Here is a 13,756-nt window from a genome sequence, read left to right on the forward strand (position 1 = left end):
ATGGTTTGGAAATGAATCAATTATAACGAAGCTAACATCTGGCTGGCACTTGCAGAGAGCCTAACTCCCAGACAAACCGATCTTAAGCCCAAATCTAGCAATCAATTCTGCATATAACCTCTATATATATATATATATATATTCTTCTACTAGTCCTATATCGATCAGGTTTCTGAATGGTACTTTATATAAAAAATATTTCAACTTTACCACACAATAACACAAAAATTTCTATGGATTCTATATTTATCTATTTTGTATATTGGTCCAACCAAATTTGGCTATATATATATATACATATATACATATATATATATTGTATAAGGCTTACGGAAACTTGTTCTTATTGATTTTGGTCTGGTTTATGTGTAAAAATCAGAGTTCAAAAACTTAACATATATGACTAATATATGTTATACTAATCGGATCTAGGCTATTGCGTTATTTGTGCTGACTGTACCAAAAAAAAAAAGAAGTAATTAAATGGGCCTAAGCGTTACAATATATACTATGAATACATTCTAGAACAAGGCTAACAGAAGATGCTTAACAAAAATGTCTGTTATAATATATGAGATTTTGTTTAAGAGAAAATTAAGTCGAAAAACAGACACTTTCCAAAAAAAACCGCCTACGAACAAGCTCTCTGCAAGTTTCAGAACAAATTTATCGATCGACAATCGAATTGTTATCGAGTTAACGAGGCGCAGTTGTACACAGTTTTACAGTTAGAGTTACAGTTACAGTTAAACAGTATTACAGTTGTATAGTATAACAGTTTGACAGTATTACAGTATTACATTATAACATGCATGGATATTAATGCATTTTTTTTCTAGCTTAGGTTCACAAAAACGGCTTTAAATACTACATTTACTTTGTTTTTATATCATAGAGTTTTTCATTTATTTGTTTTTTTATTCATTATTATTATTATTATTATTTTGTTTTAATATAAGGCGTCTTTCAGATCCGTTTGCTTGCAGAAAGGGAAAAGGCAAAGGAGCAGACTGAGACAAACTGTGTCCAGAGCTGAGGGAATGTTTTTAGCTCAGTTTTCTTTTGTTGTTGTTGAAAATGTTCTCGGAATGCATTAAATATCAAATAAATGTACCAAAAAAACAACAACTAAATAATAATTAAGTGCAACTAAAGTGACTTTAGTCAAGTCTCTGGCTAGTCTTATGGTTGCTTTGTTTTGGGGCTTTGCTGTTTGGAATTCAACTATTTTTTCTTTTTCGTTTTCTTTCTTGTATATAAGTTAAGCTTAACTTGATCATAAATGAACTTGTGTGTGTGTGTGTGTGTGTGGAAAAGCGATTTCTTATAAAACTTCATTTTCTTTTAGCATAGCCATAAATGATACATTCGAGACTGCGAGCCGCAAAGCTTCGAGCCCCTCGTTCAATTTCAAGATAAATCTAAAGTCTGAAAAAAACTTATATATATGTTTGCATATACTGATATTAAGCTGGCCGGCCTGAGCTCCGTGTATAATATGGTAACAAGTACAAGTTATGGACAACAACAAATTCACTTGTAATTCTCAACAAGTTTTAGGTACGCGAGAGCAAGAGCAAGAATCAAACAAACAACCTGCTCATATGTCTTTCGACAATTATTTATATATATAAATATAAGAAAGCTAACATGAAACATGAGCCGGACCAGCTTAATATTAGTATTTATAGAGAAATAATTTTGAAACCATTTTTAAAGTTCCTAAACTATGCAAAAAGCAAATCAATTTAAAAATAATCAAATTTGTTGAAAATTGAAATTTTGAACCGGATTCGAAGTTCTTTGTTGCGACTGGTTCCACGCGTGAACCAAAGCCAGGCGCCGCGTTGCGACTGGTTCCACGCGTGAACTCTGAACCGTGAAGCGTGAACCAGCAGCAAGTTTTTTGCGGCTCTGCAGACCCGCATATAATAGATACAAATAGATACAAGCCATGATTAAAATGAATCTACATATACACTAAAAACTAGAAGCTATACGCTCTATATATATATATATATGTGTGTTTATATACTAGATTATGCTTAAAAAAAGAGGAGAACAAGACGCGGCCTGCATCAATGGATCCAGCATAACTATGTCAATGCCCAAATATCATGCCAAGTTCAAAAAACTGATAACAATTGCAAGAGATTATTAAAAAAAAAAAAGAGAAAAATATGATTAAATGAAAAAAGAAAATAGAGAATGAATGCAACCAACGACAAGTGCTGCGACTGGCTGCGCTACGTTCCATCTAAAACATGTTCCATATGATAACCCAGATTGTCGTTGTTGTTCTTGTTTATTGTTGTTGATGTATTCATGATGTTGTTGTTGTTGTTGTTGTTGTTTTAGTTGTTGTTGTTGCTGCTGCTGCTGCTGTTTTCGAGTGCTGTCTCTGGCCAATACACTACACATTTAGCATGATAGTTAGGCAACCGGATATTGGATATATTCTTATCTAACCTCATCGATATCCTCACCCTCCGACGAGCTGCGTATGGTATTGTATTGCGAATTCCGGCTGCGCAGCATCCGTAGAAAGCTGCCCACGGCGAATATGGTGCGCCGATGTCGATGGAATATACCCTGATATAAGGCCTCTCGTAATGTCTTTCGATCTTCAACGTCCACCGATGACGTCAATGATGTTTGATGCGGCAAACGTGCTGCGAATGAATACACCATTAATTAATAATAATAAAAAATACACACTCTAAATAAACGCAACAACACACACACACACACACACACACACACACACACACACACACACACACATGCGATAAGGCAAGGCAATCGTTAAAATGAATTAAAAAATTGAAAAAAAATAAAAAATTAAAAGCCCCAAGTCGAAATTTCTGCCTTCAAATGTTTCGCAGATTAATTTTCTCGCATGCGGCTTGTGGCCAGCCGCCGCTTCAGGGAAATATCAGCTGAGTGTGCGTGTGTGTGCGTGTGTGTGTGCGTGTTTTTTAGATCAGTTTTCATGGAAAAATCAATTCAAGCCACATGACATTTGAGCCCCCCGAGCGAAAGGCATACAATATATGTACATACAAAACATTGTGTAAACTACAGTGAAGACACGCAAAAACGGAAACGAAGCCTGCCTCAAACATGCCGCACCTCGCTCTGTATTTGCCCTTTTCTTCAGTCCGCGTATTAACGCTGCCAATTCGAAAACTAAGCTCTTCATATCTGTAGCAAAATTTTCCTAAAAACCTGCTCTGACAATCGATATTTATCGTTTAGTTATCGATAACATGCTGTTCAACACTTATCGTTTAATTATCGATCGTTATATATCGTTTAGTTATCGATAACATGCTGTTAAACACTTATCGTTTAGCTATCGATAATATGCTGTTCAACACTTATCGTTTAATTATCGATAACATGCTGTTAAGCACTTATCTTTCGTTATCGATAAACACTTAGCGTTTAATTATCGATAACATGTTGTTAAACACTTATCGTTTAGCTATCGATAACATGTTGCTAAACACTTATCGTTTAGCTATCGATAACATGCTGTTAAACACTAATCGTTTAGTTATCGATAACATGCTGTTAAACACTTGTCGTTTAGTTATCGATGACATGCTGTTAAACACTTATCGCTTAGTTATCGATAATATGTTGTCCATCAATATAAAATGTCACATTGGGTTAGTTGAGTTCAAATGGTTATTGCTAGTTTAGTTTAAATAGGTGGCAGCGCTGTCCTCACATTTTATACATATTTAACAGGTGGATAAACTCATTGTAGCCAATTTCCATTTATTAAATGGCAAAGCATCTGATCAAATTAGCTCAAATTAGTTGTGATTGTAGCTTTGGCCGATCTAAAAGCAGACTTGCCACCTTACTGTCCAGCAATCATGCACAGCCATCTAATCCTTGCACAATAAAATTGTCAAACGTAAATTTAACATGAACTTTACAAGGGACACCCACAAAGTGAGTCTCCGACTTGTTGCGCTTTCAAAACCGAACCGATTCGGTGCGTGCTTTGTGTTTACGGCTCTGCAAAAGTCAACTTTGCTGAAATTTCCAAGTTTCGTGGAAGAGTTAACGTGCTTTAGGCTGGCGGCCAAAAAAATTAGCCAGCGCTGTTGTCACATTTAACACAAATATTTGACTAGCGAAGCAACGCATAAAAATCTATTTTATTTGTTTAGTGATAAAACACACGTAAAAGTCAAAGGTTCAAAATGGGAAAACAAAGTAGACAACATATTGTTTAGTTCCTGCGATCGTCGTGGCATTTGTTCTACTGTACTTTTGCTCATGTGCGTATTTATAATTATACCCTGAGCCCATTGAAAATGTGCCAAAAAGGGTGTCATGTTTTTGTGCAAATGTAAGTAACAGGCGGAAGGAAACATCTCCGATTACATAGAGATATATTTGATCAGGACAATTAGATGAGCGGATCTTGTGATAATATCGATTTATATCGATAAATAATCGTAAAATCACGCACTTAAATGGACGGATTATGGTATCAAGGTTCCTGTATTGTGTACACAGATAAATTCCACTTTTTAGATACCCTTTTGCGAAATTGGGGTGTATATACAATATGTAGAGCCAGTTGATATTTTTTTTGGAATATCGATAAATATCGATTATTGAGGCAAGGTTTTTTGAGCACGATCCGGCAATTTTAAAGTTTCTCATAGTGCATCAATATATTTAACTATTTAGATACCTTTCTCAAAATTAGGAAATGTATAAAATATACAGAGCGAGTTGAGTTTTTTAAATATCGATTAATATCGATTTTGAAACGATAACTTTTTAAAGAGCTCGTCCTCTACCCTTAAAAGTTGAAAGACTACACTAATTTAAAGATCGATCCTTGCGAATGCCAGCCATATTCAAGCATTGAAAGTTTCATAAAGATCGGACAATAAACACCGAAGTTAATCAATACTGCATTTTCCATGCAAAGTGTGTGTGTGTGTGTGTGTGTGTGTGTGAAGTCGCTGCGTAAAGTGCGCAGCATGAGGGCGTGTGTGTATGTGTCTGTGTCTGTGTGTTTGTATTTTATGCATGCTAGAATGTTCGCAGCTTGTTACTGTGCTCAGGGTATCTCCTAGTCGGGCACGCTCTCTGATCTAGGCACGCCTACTTGTGTGTGTGTGTTGTTGTTGTTGTTGTGTTTTTTTCTAATTTTCTTCTTTATAGGCGCTGGCTTGTTTGCGTTTACCTTGAACATAGCTGGGGCTTAGGAGCGGGGTTTGTTCAATATGCACACACACACACACACACACACACACACACATATTTGTATAGACTTACATACACATGTACGTATATGTATATGTATGTATGTATACACATATATTCTTGAAACTTACCCGCGATGGGCGATTTTGGCGACTTGAGCGAATACTCATCCAGATTCTTGCCGCCCAAATCGAGTTTTAGAACCTTTTTGGTCAGCTGCTGTGTGGCCGCCTCCATGTTGCTGCATTTCTCGATTTTGATGTCCACATTGCGCTGGCTAACGGCGCTTTTGGTGGGCGCGGCTGCAGCAGAGGCTGCTGCCGCTGCTGCTGCTGCTGCTGCTTCTGCTGCTGTTACAGTTACTGTTACTGTTGTTGTTGGTGTTGTTGTTGTTGTTGTTGTTGTTGTTGTTGTTGTTGTTGTTGTTGTTGCTGTTGTGCCTGTTGCTTTGGCGGCATCGGCGTCGCTTGCATCAGACATGTTGTCGTTGTTGTTGTTGTTGCTGTTGCTGCTGCTGTCGCGCTTATCAATATGCTTTTTGCTGCTGCTGCTGCTGTTGTTGTTATTATTTGAATTGGAGGTCGCCGCTTGTGTATCGCTGGCACTTGCCGCCGCTAATGCTGCAAATTGAACGCTGCTGCCGCTGCTATTGGCGTTCGCTGACGTCGTCGTCGTCGTCGCTGCTGGCGCTGGCAGCGCTGCGTCGCTAATAGCTGCTGTTGTTGTTGTTGTTGCTGCTGCTGTTGTTGTTATTGCTGTTATTTGAACGTCGGCAGCAGCCGCAACCATTGTTCGAGCGCCTCGCCAAATACGCAATAGTTTGGCTCAAAAGCCGTTTTATATTTTGTTTCAGCCGTTATGAGCTGCCGCCTGTTGTTGTTTTTGTTGTTGTTGTTATTGTGATTATTGTTGCTTCTGGTCGTTGTTTGCCTGCCGTTTGCATATAAAAAAACACAAAAAAAAAAAAACAAAACGAACGATTTCCGATGACGTGCGCGTTTTTGCTTTGTTCAGCGTTTATTTTGTTGTCTATTTTTGCTGCTTGTTTGTTTTGTTTTGTTTTATTTTGTTGTTTGTTGTTGGCAATTAATTGCAGTTTTTGTCGCTGCTGCTGTCGCGTATTACAGTTCTATTATGTTGGTGGTTCGGTTTCGTTGGGTGTTTGCACTAAACAATCGCCGGCAATATCCAAATTGGCGCCATAAAGCGCCACCTGTTGCGTGTAGTCCGTGAGCGTAATGAGCGGCAGACTGTTATCGCGCAAGCTCAATTCGCTCAAGTTATCGATAATTTCGTACAGCTTGCGTTGATCGATTGCCGCTGTTAAAGCGCTGTTAGTGCTGCTGCTGCTGCGATCGCTGCTGCTGCTGCTGTTACTCTCAATGTTATTGTTGCTATTTTCACCACACTGCCTCGCATAATCACACATGTCCGTTGCGGCGCGCAGCACTGGCGTTATGTGCACGCTTATGGCATCCGTTGTGCAGCACTGGTCAGGCAATGTCTGGCAACGCTCGCGCTGGCGCAAATTCTTCAAAAATGTACTCAAATGCTGCTGAGACTGATCATCAACTGTTTGCTGCTGCGGCCAGGCTTCCAATGAGAAGCGTCGCTGCCTGTGGCGCTGCTGCTGCTGCTGCCGCTGTTGCTGCAGTTGCTGTTGCTGGTTTATTGCATTACGCTGTCCAATCGATTGCAGGTACTTGATGTTGGCATGCAACCCCCGTTCGTAGTAGCCACTGGCCAGTTGCAAATATGTACACAGATCGATGCGACGATGTCGCTGCTGCTGCTGCTGCTGCCGTTGTAGGCTTTCCACCTTTGCCGTATTAATATTTAGAACACGCTGCTCATATTTTCTGCTGCTGTCGCTGCTGCCGCTGCGAACGCCGTCTTGGTCACGTTGTTGCCATTTGTGGTTGCCATCATGGCACGTCCTCGTGCCCGTTCCAATTGCCCCCCACTTGCCGGCGCCGCTGCCGCCGACGCCACTGCGTCAGTTCAAATGCCGCTCGACGAGCGCCTTCAGCTGGTCGCTGCTGTGGGCGCACCTGATGCGTCTCAGCGTGTCGTTGTAGGTGTCGTCCGGTGGCTCAGCCGAGCAAATCGTTTGCCGGCCACGGGGCGCATACGTATCGCCGAATCTGTAATTAGGCACGGCCATAAAAGGGGCGTAGGAAGGGGCAAGGGGGAAGGGGGGCGGCCGAAAACATTAATTACAACAATGCCAAGCACTAAACGTATTCACGTACGACTGAACAAACAGGCAAACACAAATGAAATAAATAACAAAATGACCAACCCCCCACGCCCCCCCTCCACCTGTGGGTTGGGTGGGGGATGGGCTAATAAAATCAAACAACGATTTCCACACAACCACACAAAATGCCACTGTACAGCTATTTACTTATCGTTATCGTTATCGTTTATGGGCAACGTCAACAAGTGAGGTTAAGTGCGACGCGGAAGTGGCTCCTTTTCTCTTTTCCTTTCTTGTTCTTGTATTCCTTTGCGTTGATGCGGCCCCCCCTCGGTGGCATTACCTTTGGCAAAGGTTACCCGGGGCCTGAACTCAATGTTAACCGTGTTGCTTGTTTGATAAAATCAATAGGAAAACTAATGAAAGTAAAACAAGATGATGGATGGGACTGTACTTCATTATTTGCAGGCTGAGAGCTGGGCTACTTGGCTGCCTAATTTATTAGCTTAGTCTCGAAATTCGGTTCGGAGCGCTTTGATAGCCAAAAGTTAATATTAAACAGCTGCCAAGTCGAAAATGCAAGAAAATATTTACTCAAAAATCGATGCTAGCTCCGCTTTTATAAACACTTATGCATATACATTTTGCAGGGTTTATTTTTCTCAACTCACGAAATGTTCTGTTCTAGGAAGTTTTCTTTTTGGATCAATCTGGTACTGATTATTAGATTGGATTACAGGATTTGTGGACTTAAGATTGAGCTTAACTGTTTGAAATTGTTAGAATAGTCAATAAGAGATAGAATGGCATAAAATGGAAGGGAATACTTTGGTGTAGAATATAATATAACGATATGATTTTAAAGAAGTATTTTACGATGCGGAGTTCACTTGTTAGACAGTTATTTTTGTTTATGAGAATCGTATAGAAAGTCGATATCTCGATATGTCGATATCTCGAGACTAAACTGTATAGATTCCCAGTTTGAACCCGACTATGGACTATTTTATGATGCCAGCATAAGTGGACAAATAGTTAACGCTTAATTTTGGGATATTCCGAGTATATATTTTGCTGCACTATCAGCATTTAAATGTGGATAAACCCAATGGAGAATGCGGGCACCGCCTTCTGCCGACACTAACCAACACACCACACCATGTGCCAACGCTTATCAACACTGACGTCAGACGAGCTGTTGGTTGAAGCGGGAGGGATGGAACGGAGGGCCTGGCAAAGGGCACGAAACTCGAGCTGAAGATGTGTCGGAAATTTCACGTCAACCGCATTGCCGTATGCCAAGCGATAGCTCCAGGGTGGGGCAATATGGGGCCTATATACATTTATGACACCAACTGTCATCCACACACACACCCCACACACACCCACACGCACATACGCACAGCCATTAAAATTAGTGTTGTGTACCTTGGAAAATAGTGCACATGGGCGGGCAACTCGCCACGGAATTGAGCACAGGGCGAGGCAAAGCTTGGACGCTGGAGGCGACTGCGTATCCGACGCGGCTGACGCGCCAGGTGGCAGCTGCGACGCGGCGGCAGCGACGACTGCTGCAGCTTAAAGTCGCGATAATGATTGGCCACCTCGTGCTGGTGGCGCTCGACGCGAAAGCATTTTGTGTTAAAGATCCTTCGCATGCTCAGCTGCGGCACAAACTTGTCGCCCACGCGCAGCGGCTCGCCCACAACTGCCAGATCGGACATGGACTATATATATATATATATAATGATGTGTATATCTGGACTAAAGGACGCGCGCGCCAGCTGCCCAGCTGAACCGTTTGGATGTAGCCCACAAAGCAAACTACAGACTTGACATTGATGGACTCCCAACCCGGGGCAACTAATCATGGCCTCTCTAGCTTCTAGCCAGGTGGAAATTATGTACAAACATTTGTATTTGCATTGATTGGATACAACAAAAAAACAAAATCCCAATATTTCTGTCTGGCAACAATTTGCGGTTATTTGTTATCACGTCAGACGGCGATTTGTAGAGGACCCCTCCGATGTCAAGAACCCCAAGAGCCCCAGTTCCCTTTCAATATTCCATGCAAATACTCGACTAGTTGATACTTCGTACATTTAGTTTATCAAATAATTGCGACATAAATAGATTGTGAGAAGTAAATAGACGTCCATAGGTCCATAGGTCTTTTGATATACAATTATGCACATTTCCAGTTTGAGCTGCAAATAACAGTCAGATCTGTCTGAATCAAGAATACTATATATGGCTCAATAGCTTTGCAATTATTTTTGATTTTAATTCTCAATTTGCATAGTCGGAATATGAACTGAATGGATGCCATTCAATGTCAAATAGAGCACAAACTTTCTGCTTGAAGAGATTTCTTTGCTTTGAGTACAGGGTATGAGAACAGTTGTTCAGGTAGGTGTGCTCAGCCGGTGCCTTTGCCAATAGTCAAATTAGTCGTTTTCATGTCGTTAACTATTGTAACTGGTACATCCCATCCATAAATACAATTGCTTTGCATGTTTCTGTTGGCGCGTCAGCAACAATAAGCCAAACAATGTTATTCAAATGCAAAACAAATATTGTCAACAAATAACTGCTATAAAAGCAAATAATGTTGGCTAACCCCGCACTTGAGTTGCGCTATAAATCATTACGAAACACGCGTTGTCCCCGATCTGGGAACGTTCCGGGAACAATCGAGTGCATAGCCCAGGCGCTTCAATCAATTGGCCTCGACTTAATTGAGCTGCCGGCTGATAACAGGCAAATAAAATTCCATTTCGCATTTCAAAACAGTCTCTAATTACAATTTAAAGGCAGATTCCACATATATATATATATATATAAATATATATATATATATATATATATATATACATAAGCATATGTGTGTGCATACGTTATAATTGGAAAGAACGTTCGGTTTCGGGTCTTCATTAGGCTTTGTGTCAACATTTATAGAAATGTGCGTACTGATAAGTTTTTATTAATGGATATATTTTGCTTCCTTTCAGCATTGAGTATGTGCGCTTCAGTGTCGCATTAACAGCGTCACATTAACAGCGCACACTTAACAGCTACGTTATCTCAAGAGTCGTTATTCGCAATTACGATAACAGCGTTAATTTAACAGTGCGAACTTAACAGTCATGTTAACGCCATGTTATGAGTTATTAATCACATTTACGATAACAGCAATAACTTAACAGTTCGACTTTAACAGTCATGTTAACGCCATGTTACGCTGCGTCACTTAAACATCCACTTTAAAGCTCTCATATGATTGCATAAACTAACTGTGAATGTGGCTTAAAGTTGTCCTGTTAATATGAATGCTTGTTTAAGTAGTTCCTTAACAAGCTTAAGCATCGTGTGGATGTTATTTAAGCATTAACAGCGTCACTTTAGCATGAGGACTTTCTTAAGAGCTCTAATGAGCAACTAATGTTACATTAACATTAAACGCGTCTCTTTAATAGCCCGACCTTGAGCAGCGCTGCGCAGTTTATTCTGTTTATGATAAATGAGCCACTTTAACATTAACATTAACTGCGTCACTTTAACAGCGCGACCTTGACAAGCGCTTTGCCACTTATGTTAGGCAAGTGCTGTAGGGCTTAACGTTGTCGAGTTGGATAAGCATTAAAAAGGCATTACCTAAAGCTGTTCATAATTTGTTGCATTATTGATATGCCAATATGCCAATTGAGATTGATATGCAGGCACATCCGTCAAGATGTATAGTAGATGGAATTGTGGGGCGAACGGATGATTAATTTCGAGTTCTGACGATGATATAAGGACATGCAATCGAATATCTAACAGCCGAACGCAAATGAAGGACATGGAATATATCAAATGGAAATGAACAATGTTGCCGCTGAATGTGGCACGTCCTTTGTTCGACTGCCGTTTGCCAGTTTCGGTGGCGATTTGTTAATCAATCAGGCGACGCGCCAGGTGTGCCCATTCCCTGCATAACCGTCTACCTGCTCATTAATTTACCGCAAATCAGCGCCATTTTACTTAGCGGGAATTTTATGAGTAATTGCTGCAGAAGACCCATTAAAACTGCAATTTGAGCTGTCCCCCCTACCCCCTGTCAAAGGAGATGGAAACAATGGACACGAGAAGGGGGAATGGGAAGAGGGAGGGGAGACTGTTGCCTGCCCCATGGCAAGTCCTGCATTTGATGTGGGTATAAATAGTTAATAAAAATTTCACAAGAAAATCAACCTCATTAGCACAAATACGCAGGGAGCCGCTGCATGTGTGTGTGTGTGCGTGCGTGTGTGTTGTGTGTGTGTGTGCGTAGCAGTATCCATTTCAAGTAATTGCCATGCTTATTTGCTCGCAAGCAGCTCAAAGACAAGCGACTGGCGGAGGGGGAGCACATGCACATACATATACACACATACACATGCACACATGCACACATGCATGCATATGCATCTATGTTTGCGTGCGGTGCGCCAGAATGTAGGCAATGCGCGCAGCGACGGCCCACTTAAATGGCTTTAAAACTATGCACACAATTAAAAACAACCGTTAAGAGTTGTTGTCATCATGTGCAAGGAGCGAGCATTAGAGCGAGACGGGGCTAGCGGGCAAGAGCGCGTGAGCGAGCGAGCAGGCGAGAGTTTCGTCAAATGACACTGACAGCTAGCTGGCATGTGTGCGTATGTGTGTGTGTGTGTTTGTGTGTATTTGACACACATACGTGAGCTTTTCGCTTTCACACAAACAACGCACACAAGCAAACACTCACGGACACTCTGGCTTGCATTACATTATAAGCAAATACAATCACAATCAGCAAAAGGTTTTCGCTCCACTTTGACACAAAAGCCGCCGTGTTTTACTTGTTGTTGTCGCCGCATGTCTGTGTGACACACTTATAATGCCTTATCACTTACACACACACACACACACACACACACAGTGTATACAATTTAAGTGTCATTTTTCTACATAGCACGGTCAATAAACTGCCGCCGCTACGCAGGAAGCAGCCACACCAACACCAACACCATCAAACACAAACAACAACAACAACAACAATTACGCACAGACAAATACTTCAGGAAACGGGCAGCGGCCGCCACTCGCTTCAGACTTGGCACAGATGCTAAATGGCAGCCACTGAATAATTAAGTCATATTCATTTAAAAATGGCAAACAAAAAACAAAAAAAAAAAAAAACAAGCACATAAAATTAGCCATGTATGTCAACACATGCAGCGCAAATAATGGCAAAACAAATAAAATGCGTATTGATTGTTGATCAAGCAAACAAATGTACCGCTAATATTAACCTCTTTTGCTGTTGTTCAACACAACAGCTGGTCCTATCCGTGTGTGCCCGCGCGCGTGTGTGTGTCGCTGCTTTTTCACTCTCACTCCTTTTGGCAGTTAAAACTGTCACTTGCCATTGGGGCACAAGTTTCTTACTTTATTTATTTGCTTTTTTTCTCTTTTATCACATGCTTTGCCTGAGACAGCAACGCCGAATGCACGTTTTATTTTTGTTGGTATTCTTATTAATGTTCTTTTGCAATATACTTGTCTGCCTGCTGTTTAATGCGTTTCGTTTCGTTTGATTGCCACGCTTGATTGTTTCGTTTGGTTTTGTTATTTGATATATTCTTGTCGATGCATCGCTGCAAATCGATATACTTCCAGGCTGTATGCCAATCGATATATTTGCTGAGCATAGTTTCCATCGCTTAGCTATTGTAACCGCCATATAGCGAATGCAACAAGCTGCTGTCCGAGCGCGATTATATTGTTGCACCTGGAACTAGCACGTTAAGTAAAATGTCTTGACTGCGCCAAATATATTTTACACATTGCAGCATATATACTGTATATATAGATTATTATCTTGTAATAACTTTGCAATTTCTTTTTTTCAAATTGTGAACTATCAGAAACTATCGGGCTTGAAAAACAATCGTGAGTTGTGCTGCAGCTATCGATATATTGCGCACTTTTGTTCTGCTCCGCGAGCTAAATGAACAGTTCGTGAACCTATCAGCGTTTTTGAAGTTCACACAATTTTAAAAATATATAGAACATATGTTGTGATTGTTTGCTCCGTTAAGAAATGTATTCCATAAGTGTCTTATATTGAGCGTGTTTTTGATTAAAAATAAAGGGTTTTTTTTTTATATTTCGCCACATTCCGATAATTTAATCAAAATATTTTGTTAGTGCTGCAAATTGTAGTTCTCAGCCTGAACTAGTTAAAAACTGCACTTCACAACACTGTTGTTTTATAAAGCCGCATTTTATTTATTGTAGACAATTTTGTCA

At 40.5% G+C, this 13,756-nt stretch overlaps 2 protein-coding genes across 2 annotated transcripts; both read right to left on the minus strand.

Moving 5' to 3' along the window:
- Positions 1 to 2,460: 2,460 nt before the first annotated feature.
- LOC115767562 lies at positions 2,461 to 5,478 on the minus strand. The gene is made up of 2 exons (XM_030711843.1): positions 5,373 to 5,478; positions 2,461 to 2,672 (listed from the first exon to the last, which is right to left on the minus strand). Exons 1-2 carry the CDS (start codon positions 5,476 to 5,478, stop codon positions 2,461 to 2,463), a joined length of 318 nt encoding a protein of 105 aa, XP_030567703.1.
- Positions 5,479 to 6,294: 816 nt separating this feature from the next.
- LOC115767563 lies at positions 6,295 to 9,165 on the minus strand. The gene is made up of 3 exons (XM_030711844.1): positions 8,870 to 9,165; positions 7,250 to 7,385; positions 6,295 to 7,060 (listed from the first exon to the last, which is right to left on the minus strand). Exons 1-3 carry the CDS (start codon positions 9,163 to 9,165, stop codon positions 6,374 to 6,376), a joined length of 1,119 nt encoding a protein of 372 aa, XP_030567704.1. The 3' UTR covers positions 6,295 to 6,373.
- Positions 9,166 to 13,756: the final 4,591 nt, after the last annotated feature.

This window comes from Drosophila novamexicana, unplaced genomic scaffold, assembly GCF_003285875.2.
Source record: "Drosophila novamexicana strain 15010-1031.04,08,12 unplaced genomic scaffold, DnovRS2.1 tig00001415-arrow-arrow-pilon, whole genome shotgun sequence".
NCBI classification, from domain to species: domain Eukaryota; kingdom Metazoa; phylum Arthropoda; class Insecta; order Diptera; family Drosophilidae; genus Drosophila; species Drosophila novamexicana.